The sequence below is a fragment of the Delphinapterus leucas genome, chromosome 20 (genome assembly GCF_059928025.1).
Source record: "Delphinapterus leucas isolate spDelLeu-1000000601 "Yukka" chromosome 20, BTC_Dleu_Yukka2, whole genome shotgun sequence".
NCBI classification, from domain to species: Eukaryota; Metazoa; Chordata; class Mammalia; order Artiodactyla; family Monodontidae; genus Delphinapterus; species Delphinapterus leucas.
In genome coordinates, this window is record NC_143148.1 from 31856301 (window position 1) to 31876882 (window position 20582).

A 20582-nucleotide genomic window follows, 5' to 3' on the forward strand; every position below is an offset into this window, starting at 1 on the left:
TATTCAAGAATATAGCCTTAACTTTATGGTTTTTAAAATGAGCTATGAGTGGATTGTTACTAAAATGTCCATTTAGACACACTTGTTCTTGTGAGTCAAGGACTTCTCAGTATGTTGAAGGCTGTATCCTTTAGTTTCACAAGTCTCTCCTCATTAATGATGATTATCAATCTCTTTAATTACCAAAATGATCAGATATCTAAAAATCTAGGGAATATAGTATTTAGGACTATTTCCTTACCCACTCCTTCTCTGCTTCCCCAACAAAAAGACTTATTTTTGAAAAGGTTATTATTTTCTTGACTCTTAAAAATACAACAAGTTCCAAACCTCATGCCCTATGTAATTGGTCTTGTGGCATCTTTGAACAATGATGCCATGTGTGTCTACAGAATGGTTCTATTGAAAGTTATTCTTTGAATCATAATGTGGCATAGTGGGTGTACTTAAAGCATCTTTTAGTGATCACTTTTATCAGCCAGCTACTCCACAAGTATTCCTTAATAAGCATATGGCTTAGGGGCACAGGGAATAAGCTAGCTAGTAGGGAACATCCCAAAATATGACATAAATAAAGAGCCTTCTAGTTTATCTCATGAGAGAGAATATAAGCAAAGTCAGACTATATAGCACTCTGTGGATAACAACTAGTTTCTGAATGGAAACATGACATTCACATTGACTCTACAATCAGTTTCCTTTTTCATGGGCTGTGTCTTAGTTTGCATTCAAAATATGTTGACTTTAAACCCATCCGTTATATTAGAGATACATAAAAATGATTTGTCTGTAGACATACATATTTTGCTCTAGGAAACTTCCTTGGCAAAGCTTCTAGTGAGCTTCTAGTGGCTGCTGGCATTACTTAATGGTAGGTAATTCATTGCCTTGTGATAGAAAGAGGTTTTTTTTTTTTCATTAAAAAATTTCTGATGTAGGAAAGGATTATAATAATGAGTGTTATGATCAACACCTATAGAAATATATCACTTTTTAAATCTCTTAAAGCTAATTACTTAGAGAAGTTTCAAATACATTTATATAGTTTATTTAAATATCCGAATGCACTAAAATGATGTGTAGCTTTTAATCTAAAACGGGCCTTTTAGAAAACCATCACACAAATACATACATACATACACACACAACACACCCCATATGTACTTGTTCTAACAGAGGTAATTTCTTCTGGAACTTGGTAGAATTCTGGAATTTGTAAGTGGAGAAATAGAGTGCTACAAGAAGAGCGTTAACTGGGGTTTTTGTTCCAGTTCTGCTAGTACTTATCTGTATTTCCTTGAGCAAGTTACTTAAACCGCTCTAAGCCTGTGTTCTCACTGGTCAAAGGGGGATAATAATACCTATTTTATAGGGTTGTGAGGATTTAATCAGGTTGCTTGTGTGCTAGTATGTGGTGAGTTAGGCATTAATCTTTATTCACCTTATCAACTAGATTTTCCTGTTCTTTTGGGAAGGAAGGAGCTAATGTTCATAAAACATTGTTCATAAAACCTTTCTTCTTTTGCATTTCTCCTTTTGAAGACTGTAAAGGAGAATCACGAGCAGAACTAGAACTGCACTTTTCTTCTTCTTCTTTTTCTTTTCTTTTTTTTTTTTGGCTGAACCACACGGCTCGCGGGATCTTATTTCCCTGACCAGGGATTGAACCCCAGGCCCAGCAGTGACAGCACCAAGTCCTAACCACTGGACCGCCAGGAATTCCCAGAACTGCACATTTCTTAAGATTCACCTGTTAAAATCCTTTTCTGTTCCTTAGAAGAAGAAAAAGTTGATTGTAGCGTCATCACTCGTCAATCTTTCTCCCTCTCATCATCACTTATTTAATAGAAAGGAATGTGCTTGATGTGGTCAGTAAACAATGAATACACCAGTCTCACTGGTAGTGAGTATTCATGTAAAGGACTGGCTCTGGGTAATGGAGAGCCTCAAACAATAGGCAGGGGAATTTGGGCTTTATCTTGTGTGCAGTCTAAGGCCCAAGAAGAGGTAGAAGGCTCTGGGACCAAAAGTGCAAACTAGAGGTGCTGGTGTGGGAGACAGGCCAGTTAGCCTCCTCATCATCTGGGTCAGGATGGTACAGAATAAGCAGGGTGAGGGAAGAGGGGATACTGCAGTGAGGAGGGGGCTGGAGCTGTGGAGCCCGTCTCAGGTGCAACGGGAAAGGGAATTGACGGAGTTTACACAGGATGCTGTCAGGGAGGAAAGACTTCCCTCTACCCACCCAGGTCTGATTCCTGGGTCTGTGAAATAAACTGATAATAGGCAGATTAACAGCAGAAAAGATATACAGATTTATTAAGTTTTAATATGATATGCACAAGGGCATCACAGGGAATAAAAAGTGAATACCCAAAAAAGTGAGATTTGAGAGCTTATATACCATATTAAAAGAAACAGGGGATACAGCCACTATGGAGAACAGTATGGAGGTTCCTTAAAAATACTAAAAATAGAACTAACATATGACCCAGCAATCCCACTACTGGGCATATACCCTGAGAAAACCATAATTCAAAAGGACACATGTACCCCAATGTTGATTGCAGCACTATTTACAATAGCCAGGATGTGGAAACAACCTAAATGTCCAACGATACATGAATGGATAAAGAAGATGTGGTACATATATACAATGGAATATTACTCAACCATAAAAAGGAACGAAATTGGGTCATTTGTAGAGATGTGGATGGACCTAGAGTCTGTCATACAGAGTGAAGTAAGCCAGAAAGAGAGAAACAAGTATCGTATATTAATGCATATATGTGGAATCTAGAAAAATGGTACATATGAACCTATTTGTAGGGCAGGAATAGAGACGTAGACATAGAGAATGGACATGTGGACACGAGGAAGAAGAGGGTGGGACGAATTGGGGGATTAGGTTTGACGTAAATACGCAGGAACCTGCTGTATAGCACAGGGAGCTCAGCTTGGTGCTCTGTGACGATCTAGATGGGTGGGATGGGGAGGGAGGGAGGTCCAAGAGAGAGGGGATATAGGTACACATATAGCTGATTCACTTCATTGTACAGCAGAAACTAGTACAACATTGTAAAGCAAATTTACTCCAATTTAAAAACAAGATGAATTAGAGCTTCCACATAGTTTATAGCAGAAATAAAAGTTTCAAATTAAAGAAAAAAAAAAAAAGAAGCAGGGGAGGGAGGGCATAGGCCACTTAGGGGAGAGTAAATGATTTTTAAGAAAGACCAGTGGGCCCTTAGAACAGATGGGAGACATGATGGTGTGTGATAAAGTTTGTCTGGGTGTGATGTTGACTTCTAGTCTCCTCCCCTCTGATGAGAGTCAGTCCTCCCTGTTTGATGAAACTCCCCAGGAGCACATTTAGGACAAGTGGGTTCTTTTTGGAGGATCTGTCATGGGCAGATAAGGGGAGTTTAGAGAAAGCCTCTCCCTGCAGTGCTGTTTTTAAGTGCCTACAGCTCAAAATAATTGATATACCCAAGTGGCACATTTTGCAGTTGCATATCCTGAACTCCTTCACTGCCTTCTTTCTAAACTTGAAAATGAAGTATCATTGAGATGAAAGTGGAATTGCAACTTGAGAAGCAAGGAACGTGTTTGAAGCCGGAAAATATGACGGCAGCAGGTCAAAGAGGGACAGAAGAGGGCTGCCAAGCAGCAGTGAGGTTCGATTTAAGTAACTTGATCCTCGCCCATCACATCAACATTAAAGAAATAGACCCAATGTTAAGATCACATATTTTGGCCCACCTACACAGATTAGAAAGATAAAAGAAGATCTTCGACAACAGAAACAAAAAAGTATTTTTTTATGTTTGGAGGCAGCATGGTCACCTTGGGAAATTACATAATTTTTCAAGCAGCTCCAAGGAACTGAACATGAATTTGTAGTAGCCTCAGCCAGTAAGATTTTGTACCTTTGTTTAGCATCTCTCAGTTAGCATCACTCTCTAACGGGATCAGGAGATCAGGAGAGGCGGGATCAGGAGAGGTGACTGAGTATGTGGCAGGAGTGAGAGATTCTAGGTGACAGAAAGGTCATAGAGAAGTGTCTGATTCTCAAAGTACAGTGTAGATAGGCAGACAGATGTTGTCAGCATGGGGTGGCAGAGAGGGATGAATAGTTTCTGAGGGTGACTGTCAGTTTCTTGCCGTCTCTGCAGGACCAGGTTAGGGGTGAAGTAAACACTAATAGATAATGAGGGGAAACTCTCATGGAAGAACTTGTCAGAGGAGGAATTAGAATTGCATGTTTTTTCCATGGCCAAGGTGGAGTTGAGAAGAATATCTGTGGCCAGATGAAGGGGTGTGAAATCAAGATGGGCCATCAATGTGGATACTGGGGATAACGAGAGAAGATAAAGGTAGAAAGGATAACTTGTGGTCCTGGGGTCACTGGGGTATTTAGGTGTGTATTAGCGTTCAGTAATAGATAATGACAATCATGTTCCCCTCTCTCTGGCTGATCTTCCTTCCCAAGTAAAAGATATGTTCATGCTGTGACCCTTGAATGACTTTGTACAAATTGGAAATGTGATATAGAGGGCAAGATCTTATCCCAGGAGAGATGACTTTTTATTAGAATTTCCATTGAATTGCTTCTCAGGAGGCATGGGGGCCTCCAAGACCAGTGAGTATCAAATCCAGGCTTTTAACTATTTTGAACTCTCAGGGGAATTATTTTCCTCAAGAATAAAATGCCATGCCAATATGAGCATTATTAAAAATCATTTTATGGAAAATATTCCCTGCACTAAAAGGAACCAAACCCATAGTTCATTGTATTGTGTTTGGTTAACAGTGTAACAGCAATTTATTTTTTAGGGTTTTCAGTATGAACTTTTATGACCTACCAATCAAGTGTATTATAAATGAGCATTTAGCTTTTTTAATGAAGAATTAAATGGCAATTTAAAACTTTAATTGATTGTATTATTTTGTTAGGTTTTTATGAACATTGATTTTAACATAGTTTTTTCTTCCTTGGATTTCATCCTAAGCAACTATAAGAGATTTTACTAGAACAGGATGGAGGGAATTTTTAGAAATATTTATTTGCAAAGATTTTTCATTGCTCTGGATATATAAGTGATGTGGGGACCTCTGGTGGCTTAGTTTATTTTTCCATCTTAAAGAATGACTGGATACTAAGCGAAAAGATAGACTTAGAAGTCCAGTTGGAAAGGACCTTAGACGGCATCTACTCAAACTTTTCCTTTGACAAGAGAGGGAATTGAGGCCTATAAAGGCTAAATGACTTTTCCAGGATCGCACAGCAGAGCCAAGGCATCAATCCAGGCCTAGTGCTGTCTCCGCAGCATGCCACTGTCCTCTTGGAGAGGATGTTAATAAAATAAATGTGAGAAGTAAAATAACAAATAGCACATTATCCTATGATTTCTGTCCATTTTATCCTAAAAATGCCATTTGGGTCCATGCTGGCCTGTAAACCCTCCCTCCCTCCCTCTATTCATGGTCTTACCATCACTCACAGAGTGATTGTGGTTGCCTCCAGGGGTTCTCCCTGCTCCGAGCCTCTTCCTCTTTGGTTATCCACTCCCTGCCACCAAAGTTACTGCTCAAAAACTTTGACCGGGTCATTTCACTCCCTTGCTTAAACTTCATCTCTGAGTCGCTATTGCCCGTAGGCTTCTTAAACATGGTTAACAAGCTTGAAAACAGGTCCATGTGAGTCTGAAAGTGGTGTTATTTATACAGATACTTACTTTTCTTTCAAATTGTGACCCTGCCATTTGTGTGTGGCTTAGCTATATCGTTTAACCTCTTGGAGCCACATTCTTTACCTATCAAAGGGAAATGGTAGAACTTGCCTCAAGAAATTGTTGCAAGATTTCAGCACATAAAACCCCTTATATAAAGTACCCAGTACACAGTAGCTTCTTGAAGGATGGTAGCCCTTATTGGTGGACTTAGCTCACTGTATCGTACATTTATTCCCCACTGCATGAAGAACTCCTTGAGGGCAGAACTTCCTTGTCATGTTTTCAAAGCTTAGTGTGGTGCCTGGCATATAACAGTGTGCTTAAGCAGGATTTGTTGAATGGAAATGAGCCATGAAATCTTGAGCAAGTCATTTAATCTTTGTGATCCCCAATTCCTTATGACTAGAATTGGGAGGATTAGTAAAATGAAATAATGCATATAAAACACCTAGCGTGGTGCCTGGTTCAGTTAATAAACAGTAGGAATTGGCAAGATCATGTTTATCCTCAGAAAGTCAAGATCAAGCATTAGCTCTTCTATAAAACCTCTTTGGTTGCTTTTCCCAGCCCCCGACCAAATTAATCGTTTCCTATCCCTTGTGCTCGTACTCCGGGAAGGATGGTTTAGTGGGAAAAACAAGGGTTTTAAAGTCTGACAGGCCTTGAGCTGAATCCTAGTCATGTGACCCATATAACTTTAAGTAAGTTAATTAAGCTTTTAAGCCCTATCATTAGGGGTAATGATAGTGTGTGTTGTGTCAGTCTATCCTGTTAAAATATGGATCTTCTTTAGAGTGGGAATTAGGGTCCTGTTCATCTTGCCTGGTATATAGTAGGTGCTCAAAAAATGTACAATGACTTAAATATAGCACTGAAAGCTTGTTAATGTTAGGAAACTATAATTAAAAACAAGAATAGTACAAATGAGGTATCACAGATTATCAAGTGGAGAAAAAAGAGTAAAATTTAAAATGATAAAGCAAAACATGGTAGAAAGCCAATATAAGGGTTCAAAAACAAGCAGAAGAAATGATCAAACATAAAGCTTGATCAAGTGATAAAAATATGGCTGATATAGGAATGGATAGAGAAGATAAACTACAAAAAACAAAGTACTATCACTAATAACATTTTCACACAGAGGGTAGGTGGGAGAAAATGCAGCTTTGAGAGTAAGATCTGAGTAGTTTCAGCTTTACAACTTCCAGAATTCCAGACATTGGTTCATTTCATCCTCACCACAACCCGGGACATAGGTGGCCATAGCCCTCCTTTCAGAGTTGAGGAGACAGTTCAGGAAAGTTAAAGGTCGTACTCGTTAACACACAGAAAGACCCAGAGCTTGGATTCAGATCTCTTGAGTCCAAGCACAGTGCTCTTTACATTCTATCTTATAACCCGTGTGCTAGAAAGGCAGGGGATTTCATATAATGACAGCTTATAAATTAATTTAGCATTTAAAGTCTTAGGCCTCACAATTGTAATGGAAAGGTATATTTATTTGCCTTTCAGTTTATGCCTGTTCAGATACCAAATGATGAAGAAAAAAGTGATCCTGTCCTTTTTGCCAGTACAGTCCGGAATTTAATGGCAGAGTAAGTATCTATATGTGATTATGATCAGTAAATAGTTTTAAAATTATTGGTAAATGGCATTTAACATTGTTTTTGTTTTTTGTTTTTTGTCTTTGTTTTTTTCTGTCTGAGGGCCTCATTCCCCAACTCATTTTGGTAAGGAAAAATCATGTGCCTAGGAATGCGGTCAGTAAGACAATCTATAAATATTTTCTCTGACGTAACCCCAAACTAATGGAGACGTAGCTTTGCCAGAAGGTGAACAGGGAGGGTACATGAACCAGGAGAAACCAGCCAGTGACCTCCAAAGAGTGAATTCTCCCAAGCTGGCCAGTCGCTGTCAGACAAAGCTAATGATGGTCTGAGTGGTTCCTGCTGTGACCCACCTTCTATCCCCTCAACCTCCATATAGCTGCCAAGGCCATGTGTTTCAAAGGCATTAATGATTATAGCACCAAAAAGGGAAAAGTTTGCAAGGGAATGCAATAGATGCATAGAAAAGGGGGAAAGTCACCCTCATTAAGGAGATGGCTATAAATTTAGGATTTAGAAACTGCAAAACATAAGGCAAGTATTTTCTTGCACTTAAGGGAGTTTTAACTGGCCACTATCCTGATTAGATAAATCACCTCTCCTCCTGTAATGAAAGAGTGATAGTTATACTATCCCCACCACCCAGGCAGCCTCAGAGCCCTCCAGGTGTGCACCCTCTCCCCAAGCACCACCTCCCTCAGTCATGCCCAACGGTAGGTTTGGAGCTAATAAGCCAGCAGTATTTATTCTCTTAGAAAAAATGCAATGAGAACTCTGAATTTAGCTTCATAGCTGAATTTGGCATTATAAGCAAGATTATATATGTTATATATATATTACATATATTAATATTTCACAGGAGACTAACTTTATTTTCAAAAAAGAATAAATGTTAAAGTGTTTGGCTGAAAACCTTTTGTTACTACGTGTCCCTACATGTACTTGATTTACCTAGTTTCTAGAGCAGCTACAAAATTTGCTTTGATATTGTTTTCTTCCCTCTTCCATTATGTTTTCATACTAGCTTATGTCCAAAACTTAGGAAGGAAGATAAGTATTAGGAACTGAGAGAATTTACATCAGATATTTTGACTTCCCAAAATCTGCCTAAAAACAGGAAAGGTTTGTTTAAGCAGCCTTTTCCTGGATTTGGAGGCGTGGAGGTAGAAGGGCCTTGGATAAAGAGTAAGAAAGACCTCAGTTAGCTGTACAACCTTGGATAAGTCCCCTCCAAGGCTCCTTTCCTCATGTGTAAAGTGGGAATTCTAATCCTTGCCTGGCTTTTCTCATAGTTTTGGTTATTATGAGAGTCAAGTAGGAAATGTTAAAAGCATTTGAAAATGGTAAAGAGCAAAGCCGAGGTAAGTAGTGGTGGTCGACCACTAATAAATATTTACCAAATCCTGTGCTAGGCCATTTGCTTGTGTTACCTAACATAATCTTCACAGCAGCTCTGAGGCAAGTGAGAAAATGGAGGCTCTGAGGTAGTGAGAGTTTCTGGGCTGGGATTCAAATCCACACTTCCTATTACCAAAGCCCAAGCTCTTAACTGTTTTGTTCTACTATTTACTCATAATTCCTGAAGTGTTTTTAATTTTTATTTTCCTTATATATTCTTACACCCAAATAGTCATTAATCAAAAACAGCTTAGTGGCAGGTAGGAAAAAAATGTTTATTCATATTGCATTCATTGAAAATTGAATGTTCTTAGCCATGATTCAACAAAATCAAATAACAGTTGATGACATAATTTTATGATTGTCACTGAATGTGTGTGAATAAAAATTTAGCCAAGAGGGATCTGCAGGAAATTATTTTATGTACAGCACAGATTTTCTTCTTGTCACTCAAGTGTTATTTCAAGTTCTTGTTAATATGTATTTTTTCCAAATCTGTTTCACTATAAGTAGATCTCTGAGCAGGAGGGAGGTAGTCAGTATTGTGCACTCCTTTGAGGATGGAGGGTGTTTAGGTTTGGAAGAAATGATCTTATAATCAGTCCTCATTAGTATTTTTTGAAGATTGCTATGTAGCAAGAAGGTGATCTTCAGTCTTAAAAGATGGAAAGACGCAGATAGCTAGCAATATGGATAGACCGTTCACTTATAATATGTACAGGTACCATTTATCTGTTTAAATGGCACTTCCACAGGCATTCTTAGCTGGTCCTTAAAATAACCCTGTGGAGGAAGTGATTATTCCCATGTGCAGATGAGAAAAGTGAGGCTTAGGTTAAGTGCCAGCTGGTAAAAGACTCCATAGGACTTGAACGTAAGTCTTCTCATTACTTTCCAGGGACTGAACTCAACTATTATTGTCGCTGTAATCAAAACACAGAACAAAAATGACTAGCTGGCAGAAGCACACAGACATAAGGAGATTAACTCGGGCCACAATAAGTCTGTGAAGTAGAGAAATATGTCTCTTTGGCAATAATAAGCCAAAGCCACTGGTTCAAAAAGTAGTAAATACTTTTCCATTTACTGTCGTTTGTTGACCAATTCAGGCCTAATGAAAAACCATCACCTTTTTTAAAAAGTTGAATCTGTTTGTTTTTTAATACTTTAGAGCTCTGAGAATTCCAGTAACAGATCACACCTATGAAGACTGCAGATTGATGATTTCAGCAGGACAGCTAACACTGCCTATGGAAGCTGGGTTGGTGGAATTTACCAAAATCAGCCGGAAATTGAAGTAAGCATATTTTAAAATTACCACACTTTCCTAAAGATGTCCAAAAGAGATCTGAAATCCTGTTATGTTTATTTTCTCTGGTTTCATTAATGCTCAAACTCTAGAACCTACGTGGTGTTTATTAAGAAAGCCAGGGATGTGAATTTATCTCCCATTTAGTTCATCTAGTTTTGTTTTTTCAAGAACAGCTAACTCAGAAATATGTGCGTTGGTCACGAGAGGAGAATGAGATAGTAAACACGAGTCAGCACAGATCTGCCTCCCTACCCAGAAACAGCTGAGTAGTTGGTCCTGCCACCTTCTTATAAGAAAGATGGCATAATTATATGGTACTGGCACGAGGTGGTCAGAACTCCTCATGTGAAATAGGAATTGACTTGCAGAGCAGCAATTCTGACCATCATTGAATTTTAAATACTTCCCTAGATCAATCTTCTCATTCTGGATACATAATTTTTTTGAAAAGGCAAAAAAAAAATTGTGATTTTAATGATCTGGTTTAAACCATTTAGAACATTCCCTTTGAACTTCCTGGTATGAAGGTGTAACTCCCACATCCCTCTCTGATTACAGTTCATTGTTTTCAGCCCGGACAGGGATCTGCAGAATTTATTAACTCAGTAGACCTTGGCATCCTCCCTAGGAGGGAGCTGCAGAACCAGTTACTGTATTAAAGTTCAATATTAAAAAATATTTTTTGATAGCTGATGTAGCAAACATTATTTATATCTTCTAGATAGCAATGTTTTGATGTTATATTTTTACAATATTCCAATAGATTTGAAAAAATTAGATAGTTACTGAAATTGGATGTAGAAGTATATGTTAAGTCACCTGTTTAATTCTACAGGATATGATGTAAGCTACAGTATATTTTCCAGTGTTTTTTAAAGTGTTTTATAACTAATATTGGAGGAAGTGTACAAAGTCTAATGAATCCCCCATCACAACATTTTGTGAAATGTGAGTTCATTATCATCCGGAAAGCTTGAAAGCAAGAATTGTATTTTTTTTTAACAACTCAGTAAGTACTGTTGACTTACTAAGTAATATTTAGATTAAAATGTGAGTTCTTTTTTTCTTCTCATGAGTCATTTATTATCTTACCACATTGCTCCTTTTCCCAGTTACTTTTCTTTCCCTCAGATATTTGGGATAATTATAGTTATGTTAATATCCTTTAAAAAATTAGAAGTCTGTATCCATGTTCAAAGTGTGCCTTAAAATATTCATTTTTGGGGCTTCCCTAGTGGCGCACTGGTTGAGAGTCCGCCTGCAGTTGCAGGGGACACGGGTTCGTGCCCCGGTCCGGTAAGATTCCACATGCCGCGGAGCGGCTGGGCCCGTGAGCCATGGCTGCTGAGCCTGCGCATCCAGAGCCTGTGCCCCGCAACGGGAGAGGCCACAACAGTGAGAAGCCCGCGTACCGCAAAAAAGAATTTTTAAAAATTCGTTTTCTTCTCCTTTTCAAATGTAACACTGAATATATTTTTCCCTCAGACAGATGAATAAAACAAAACTCACAAAATGTCCATGTGGATTGTAAAACGCTAATACATCTTCATAACTCTTTGTTTAGATTAGATTGGGATGGGATTTGTAAGCATTTGGATGAATATGCCGCTATTGCAAGTTCCTCTAAAGGAGGAAGAATCGGAATTGAAGAATTTGCGGAGTATTTGAAGCTGCCTGTTTCAGATGTCTTGAGACAACTTTTTGCGCTCTTTGACAGGGTAGGTTAAAGTTTAACCTTTAACACGCAAATATTTTTATTTCGCGAGTCCCCACAGGGTATAAATCAGTATGGCAGGCATTAGAAAAACTTGCTAGGTCAGTGTTAGAAGAAGCAAGGCTGAGCCCATTGTTTAATTGCATGATTTTGTTTTTCAGCTTAATAGTAGTAGAGCAGTAGTAATAGTAGTAATAATAATAGTAATATAATAATAATTGTGTGTGTGTGTGTGGCAACAGTTATGATAGTGTCCATTTATTTTAAACACCAGGTCAGAAATAAATATTGTGACCATATACCCATATTTGTGTATGGAATTGGAAAGGTTTACATAACTAGCAAGAATTTTAATATTTATGTCAAAATCATACATTGATGACATGGGTGGTACTATTCTATCCTGAAGGTTTCTGGACTTCCCCCAAAACATCCGAAGACCAAATAGATTTTAGTTTATTTATAACAAAGTTTTCAATTAAAGCCTTGACTGTTAGTCCTTATATTGGGGATTCAGTTTTCTGCTTACGAATATGTACGTACATGGAGTTAGATAATTGAAATGTCAAAGTTTCCTTAGGAAAAGTGCCTCAAGATTTCAAGTTCTCTCTTTTTAATTTGTTTTTTAATATATAAAGTTGACAGTAAAGTTTACTTTTTTGGTTACAGTTTTGTGAGTTCTAACAAATGCATAGAGGCATGTAACTACCACCACATTCAAGAAATACAATTGCAAAAAAAAAAATTCCCTGTAGCTAGGCTTTTATAGTCAAGCCCCTCCCTCACCTTTAACCACTGGCAATCACTCCATCCCTATAGGTTTGCCTTTTCCAGATACCATACAAATGGAATCATTTAGTATATCCTTTTGAGTCCAGCTTCTTTCACTCAGCATAACGCACCTGAGATTCAGCCACGTTATTGCATGTATCTGTAATTTGTCTCCTTTTATTGCTGAATGGTATTCCATTGTGTGGATGTACCATACTTGGTGTATCCATTCCCCAATTGAGGAACATTTGGTTTGTTTCCACCTTGGGACAATTATGAATATAACTGTTCTAAGCGTTCATGTATAGGTTTTTGAGTGAATATAGGTTTTCCTTTTACTTGGGTAAATACTTAGGGTTGGGTAAATACTTAGGATTGTTATCTTTTTTATTTCACATTCATTCCTGAGGGATATTTTTGTTGTACATATATGGAATTCTGTATACAGTTCTTCCCTTTCAACAATTTAATAATTTCATCCTGCTGCCTTCAGGCCTATGTGGTTGTTTTTCAAGTTCCTCCTGCCATGGTATTTTATCCAGAGGTAGTGCTTTTTGTATTTCGATCAGAGTTTCTAATTGTAGTGAGAAGGAGAGATAGGCTGAACTAAGCTCATTCCATCCTGGCTGGCACCAGAAGTCCCAGGTCTCTATCAACCACTGGAAAAAGATATTTTGCAAAGAAATTATAGCCTGCTGACAGAAACCAGGACAGAGCTTTTCTTTTTCTTCTTACCCAGAGGTCACTAACATTCCTAATGACTTATTCTGTGACTTATTCTCTTAGATGAACTTTTTTTTTTTAATTTATTTTAATTTTGGCTGCGTTGGGTCTTCGCTGCTGGGCCCGGGCTTTCTCTAGTTGCGACGAGCGGGGGCTACTCTTCGTTGCGGTGCGCAGGCTTCTCATTGTGGTGGCTTCTCTTTGTTGTGGAGCACGGGCTCTAGGTGTGCGGGCTTCAGTAGTTGTGGCACGTGGGCTCTGTAGTTGTGGCTCGCGGGCTTAGTTGCTCCGCGGCATGTGGGATCTTCCCGGACCAGGGCTCGAACCTGTGTCCCCTGCGTTGGCAGGTGGATTCTTAACCACTGCGCCACCAGGGAAGTCCCTTAGATGAACTATTCTTTAACATGATACAGGTAAGCAACCTTCTTCCGTATGGAGTGCACAAGCCTCTCTTCTGTGCTTGTTGCAGCATACAAATATTTTTTCCTTGTCCGTGAAATGGTAATGTGTCACTGCAATGGTGCTACTTTAAAGTGTAATGAAGATTTAGGGAAAAGGAGATGTAAATTATGGTATGTAACAGTGCAAGTTGGGAAAATACAGGCACTTTTCACTTGTACTGTTACTAGTATTTCTGTGAGATTTGTATAGCATTTTTCAGTATGGCTCTGGAAACCATGCAAGCAATTTTAAATAAAGTTTCTATAAATATGAACTTGGTGACAGGAAGGAATATGGCAGGGACATACAAATAAGAACAGGAGATGGGGAAATGGGAAGTGACATGAAACAGGGACCAAGAGGGAAGTTCAAAGCACATCATAGACTTTATGCTCATCAGGATTTTTAATCAAGATTAAAAATAGTCTCCATAGAGGGCTTGCCTGGTGGCGCAGTGGTTGAGAGTCCGCCTGCCGATGCAGGCGACGCGGGTTCGTGCCCCTGTCCGGGAGGATCCCACATGCCGTGGAGCGGCTGGGCCCGTGAGCCGTGGCTGCTGAGCCTGCACGTCCGGAGCCTGTGCTCCGCAACAGGAGAGGCCACAGCAGTGAGAGGCCCGCGTACCGCAAAAAAAAAAAAAAAAAAGTCTCCACAGAAGTTGCCCTGTCTTTCAGGTGTCAAACTGTCATAACAGCAATAACAGGATTGCTTTGACACCAGTTCTGTCTTTTGATGACTGATGATACCTGCCAGTGGCCCCACTGTTTCTATAGCACTGGGATATGTGGTAAGATTTGGGAGTGGGGAAGGGAGTGTAAACCAAGGATTACAATAAGCCTGAGTTAGCCAGATTGACTCACTCTGAACGAAAGAATACAATTAGCTCCAAGCAGTTTGGAGACTGGTGAGCCTTTGTGGCCAGTGTGGTCAATCACACTTCTGCATGGACTGCTTCAATCGGCTCACGTATCAATTGTAACTGTTAAGTTTTCTTCACTTCTTTGTATAGTGTATAGACTTAGCTTTAGATATAGACCACGAGTTGGTCTTTAAAACGCTTTTGATCTCCAACATACTGGAAGGTAGAGAAAATAATCTGGAGAATTAACAACTAATGCATTTGACCTTTCTTTACCTCTTCCTTTTCTCTTCTCTTTGTCTCTCTGTCTTTCTCGCTTTCCTTTTTTTTTGTTGTTTTTAACATACCTGCATGTCTGTGCCTGTGAAGATTTGCTTTGTTTTGAGAAGCTGAATTATGTAATCGTTGCCACACCCTGTGCACATCCCCACTTCCATGCTCTCTTGGAGGGATTTAGCTGGGAAATGTTCCACGGAAAATACAAAGAAGTTCAGTAACGTCATAGTTTATTTCTCTCTGAGTAGCTTATCTTGCTAAACTCAATACTTATGAGGGGTGGGGGAGGAAGAAGGGTGGGAAAGAGAGGGTGGGATGTTCCTCTTGCTCTTTCATTTCAGTAGCTATAAATTTTTGCAGGGCAGAGGGCTCCTCCCATGTGCCTTTCCCACTTTATTCTCCTTTTCCCCTTCCTTCTTTTCTTCTCTCAATCTCTCTCCAAGTCTGGTGCAATTGTGGTTGGTATTTTGGGGAAGGGGAGAGATCTGTATATCTCTCCATGTTCCCTTACTCCTTCTTCCCACATACATTCCTGGCAAGTCTGCAAAAACTTCATAATGATTTTCGTCTCAGTCTGTCCTAAAAGAAAAAAAGTGCTGTCTATTCAGTTTCTTCTGACAATCTGATGTGTTCTTTTAGATTGTCAGATATGCGATGGCAGATGATTTCAAGGTCCAACAGAAATGTGGCATTCATGATCCAAAGCATAGCATGGCTCATTGGATTAGGATAGTTTTTTGTGGAGAGGTCTCATCTCTGAAAAAAAGGAAAAGAAGACCCTTTTCATCTTTAGGTTTCATTCAGCTTCTTTATTTTCCCAAATGTACACTGAACTCTCTGAATCAGAGGCTGATAGGGATTAGTCAAAAGTCCACATGAGTTAGAGACAGTTGAGAGCTGAGACAGTAGTTTAAAACAGTGGCTTCTCAACATTTTTTATATTCATAATTCAGTTTTCAAGACTAGATTTTTTTTGCCAACACTCTTGAAGGCATTTAAATACACTTAATGGGACTGAGACACAACACTGGCTAAGTCAGAAATAATTATAACACAGTCATTTGTACAGTTATAAGAATATCTACACAGCATCACCTTATTTCATTCATTCTTCAACGCTGTGTTATTGAGCAGAGCCATGTGCTGCCCTGCCAGCAGTATCTTACATACCTATGAGACAAAGTCCTCAAATATTGCAGCACACATATCATCTTTGCTGCTAGTTTGACAGTATACCATGTTATCTGCCTCTTACCTCTTACTAGTGGCAAGTCATCTCATCTGCACTGCATCTCATGATACATTCAGGGTCATGTTCCATCTGGCACACATCACCATAACGGTATGTATATTCGCTGGTGGCGAAGCTATATTTCAGGGATCAGCAGGCTTTTCTCAGCAAAGAGCCAGATTGTAAATGTTTTTGACTTTGTGGGACATTTGGTCCTAAACTTTCAGTATAATTTGTACAACTGAATAGAAAAGTTAATCCACCCCACTCAGAAAGATTAACCTGTTTATTTTCAGTCACTTAAGCCACATAATTGCCCTGTCCTAACTCTCAGCTTGAAAATCTGCATAATACAGCACCCTACCTTCTCTAACAGGGAAGGGCAAGCAAGGATGCTTGTTATTATATGCTCACTATTTGCTCATGATTTAACACTTGAACTAACGCCAAGAACGGGGCAGACAGGAAGAACTCGGATAAAGAAACACATTCATTCCACACAATGCAAAAGAGTAATAAAAGATCTCCAGAATAGCCAAAAATGCTGGATTGTCCAAGTGCTAAAGTATACACACACTTTCCTGTTCTAATATTTAAACAAAGGACATAGTAATGCCAGAAGAACTAAGTACCAGTTAGAAGGCCGAAATGGGAAAAATCAGGACAGTTTTCACATTTTTTAGAGAATGGAAATAGTAACCAACTATCTAAATTTTCTTAGCCTGTGGTCTGTTGTGTGCATAATGGTTTTGGTAAAAAGAGAGTGAGCTCATGCCAGACTATAGCTGAGTGATTAGAAATCAGTCTCTCTCATCTGTGAGGATGAATGATATACCACTAGTTAGAAATGCGGAGGATGTCAATAAGAAGTAGACAGATTTGGTGAGAATAAAGATTCAGAATGACCCCCTTTAAATCAGATGTGGAACGATGGTGGCTATAAGCCTTGACTGCAATCCTTCAATCAGTCCTTAAACTTTACCAGCATGCTTTATTTTCATCAGTTTAGGAAATATAGCAGGTGACAGTCAGCAAACTACAGCTGATAGACCAGATCCAGTCTGACGCCTATTTTGTAAATAAAGCTTTATTGGGACACCAACCACGCCCATTTGTTTATGTACTGTCTATGGCTGCTTTCATAATACAGTGCCAGAGGTGAATAGTTGCAACAGTGAAGTCTTCTATCCTATTTTTTAAATTGAAGTATAGCTGATTTACAATGTTGTGTCAGTTTCTGGTGTACAGCAAAGTGATTCAGTTATATTTATATATTCTTTTTCAGATTCTTTTCCATTATAGGTTATTACAAGATATTGAATTTTTTTCCCTGTGCTACACACTAGGACCTCGTTGTTTATCTACTTTATATCTAGTAGTGTGTATCTGTTAATCCCAAGCTCCTAATTTATCCCTCCTCCACCCCCCTCTTCCCCTTTCTTCTATCCTTTAAATTTCCAGTTCGGGTTTGATGTGTACTTTAGTATTTCATAGCTCGTGTGAAAAGAACTCATCTTGATTCCGATCTCAATTAACCAGGATTTGTTATATGAAATCTAAAGCTCATATGATATAATTAACAGAAGAAGGCTATAACTTTCTGAGTGGGCTAGATGAACATTCCTATCCAGTTGTACCAGTCATCCTGAAAGTTTGATGGCCTATATGTCTGACCATTTCCTTCTTCAATTCTCATGATGACTTAACTCCCCCATGCAGTCCAGCATAATATTTTCCCTCCCTGAGTGTTCTTACACTAGAAATATCATTTTAAGCATGAGAATTGTATGCTTTCTTTTTGGCTTCTCAATGCAAGTCTACCTAGGAGACACTTAGAGGAAACAGAAAGGAGAGGGCATTGATTAAAGCTCGATTTTTTATTGGAACAAGTGAGCAGTGGCCTCCTCCAAGAGCATAAAGAGGTAAAGAACAGGGCTTTGTAAGGAGCAAATTGTGTCAGACCAATTTAATTTCCTCCTATGACAGAGTGACAGTCCAAGATGATAAAGAAGAAGAAATAGATATTATCTATATGGACTCTAGAAAGGTTTTTGATTTCATCCAACGTGACATTCTCATCAATAAATTAGGAAGGTCTGGTCCAGATCATGTTGCAGTTAGGTGAAAGCCCCACTTGACAGAAAACCCTCACTGAAAGTGGGAGCTGTGTGTCCTGTGTTATTTGAGACCTGCTTCAGTCCCCCCACCTTGGAGTTCTGTCTGGAGGAGCAACATATTTGATAGGTTACCGGAATACTTTTGAAAACCAGACAATACGTCAAAGTGAGGATAAGGGTATGTAAGTATGTCTTTAAAAGTTGTAGAACCAGACCCAAGAAAAAGATTAAATTACAGTCATATATAACATAAAAATACTTGAGCATGAGAAGGAAACTGAATGCAAGGTAAGAACGAAGCTGCAGTCACCACTTCATGGCACATGAAGATCTAGACTCACAGCATTCTAGAGCTGAAAGGATGTTTAGTGTCAAATTGCCCATCTTCCTCATTTCTCAGGAAGCTTCCAGCCCAAAAGAGGAAGTTGTATGCTCAAGGCTACAGAGCTGGTTAGTTGCAGCACTGGGAACTCCTAGTTCAGTATTCTTTTTACTGCAAACCATCTCTGGACTTTTTAAAAATAACTTTCTTGAGGCATATTTTACATATCATAGCATTCAGCCAATTTCAAGCATACAGTTCAATGATTTTTTTAGTAAATTTACCAAGTTGTGCAACCAGCACCATAAATCAGTTTTAGAGTTTTTCCATCACCCCATTATGATTCCTTGTGTCATTAACTGTTAATTCCTGTCACCTACCTATCTCCCAACCCTAGGCAACCACTATAGTAAGTCCTCCTGCATTGTTCTAGACCTGGTCTAGAATAAAGACTAGAATAGAGACTTGTATAGATTTGCCTTTTCTGGACATTTCATATAATTGAATCTTACAATATACAGTATCATGTCTGGCTTTTATCACTTATTGTAAGTTTTTGAGGTCCATCCATGTTGTTGCCTGTATCAGTAATTCATCCCTTTTTATTGCCAAATAGTACTCCATTATATGAATTTATCACATTTTGTTTATTCATTCACCTGTTAGTCGATATTTAGGTTGTTTCTACTTTGGAACTATTATGAATAGTGTTGCTAGTAGCATTCGTGTGTCACTGTTAACTTTTTAAGTTCAATGACTCTTCCCCCTCAAATTGAGGTTAAATTTTCCATTGAATATGACCTCTTCCCCTACTCTTTTTCTCCAGAGCTGCACAGTGGAGTTCCCCCAGACAGCAACCAAAGTTCCTATTAATGTTCTAATAAATAGCCTTAGGGGATTAAATAGTCCAGAGAAGAAAAGGCTTGTTAATCTAATAACAGTCTTTTATTCTATGATGGCTTATGAGAAACTGTTAGCCAAATGCTTTCCATCTTAGCAGAAAATAAATGAGAGGAATTGGATTTAAACTTCAGCGAAAAACACTTCAGATGGTCATAAGGAGGCACATTTTATATGACAATGGATGCTGTCAAGTTAATTTGCAATATTATAAAAACAAAGCCCATGTAATTTCCTCAGAAGCTTATATGAATGGATTTAAATCTGTCTGAGGCCAGATGGCCCCTTGTGATCCCCTAAAGGGAAGAAAGTCCTTTTGTGGTGCTTCTTCAGTGTGGTAAAGGAAGACATTTGGCCTTTGGTGTTTACGGAGACCATTTCACGGTGCCCATGAGACCAGTTATTGGAGTCATTGTGATGGAGAGTTTTCTATAAACCACTAAGTGTGGCAGGAGACATTGCTCTCATGTCCTACACAGAGCAGTGTCTCCCAGCTACTATTCTCTCCCTAATAATAGCTAGAATAATCATTATTTAATTCTAGAATTGTACAGTTTATAAAGTAATTTTACGTTTAATCTCCTGTTGACTTCATATTTGAGCCCTAGTAGTTTCCAGAGTAACCTGTGAGATAGACTCTGTCACATGGCAGTTCAGAGTCCTTTCCAATTTCATTCTATTCTATTGAGTTGCCTTTATCTCCCATCGTTCTCAGCAGTAAACTCTCATCACACTGGACTACTCATTATCTCTTGAATACCACACATGCTTTAGTTCCTCTATCTTTTCACTACACCACCCCTTTATATATATGTATATATATATATATATATATCTTGTCTTTTTGGAGAACTCTGACTTAGCCTATGGTCAGGCCTACACATTACCTCTTCTGTAGGTAAATGTTCTCCTTTCCTTTCCTCAGCAGAACGTATTGTTCCTCTTTTGGGCACCCATATTGGTTTGATAATCCTATACAATATATTAGTTGTGTGACCTTTTATAAGTAGCTTAACTTCTCTGAGTTTTCCTTTCCTTATTTCAAATGCTTTTATGTCTTTCATGGAAATTCTATAAAATCGATATACCAAAGAATATTATATACAAATGTAATAGTTTAGTATTAATAGTAGAAATGTGAAAATAGACCTCAGATTATAGTTACAACACCTAGTTTTC

General features: G+C 38.7%; 1 protein-coding gene across 3 annotated transcripts in view; it reads left to right on the forward strand.

Moving 5' to 3' along the window:
* LPCAT2 (lysophosphatidylcholine acyltransferase 2) overlaps positions 1–20582 on the forward strand; it is a 64296-nt gene that overhangs the window by 21299 nt on the left and 22415 nt on the right. For all 3 annotated transcript variants that reach the window (XM_022555068.3, XM_022555067.2, XM_022555066.3), the window contains 3 exons: positions 7245–7327; positions 9909–10034; positions 11614–11767. In XM_022555068.3, the coding sequence (XP_022410776.1) occupies positions 7245–7327; positions 9909–10034; positions 11614–11767 (363 nt within the window). The remainder of the gene's footprint in view (positions 1–7244; positions 7328–9908; positions 10035–11613; positions 11768–20582) is intronic.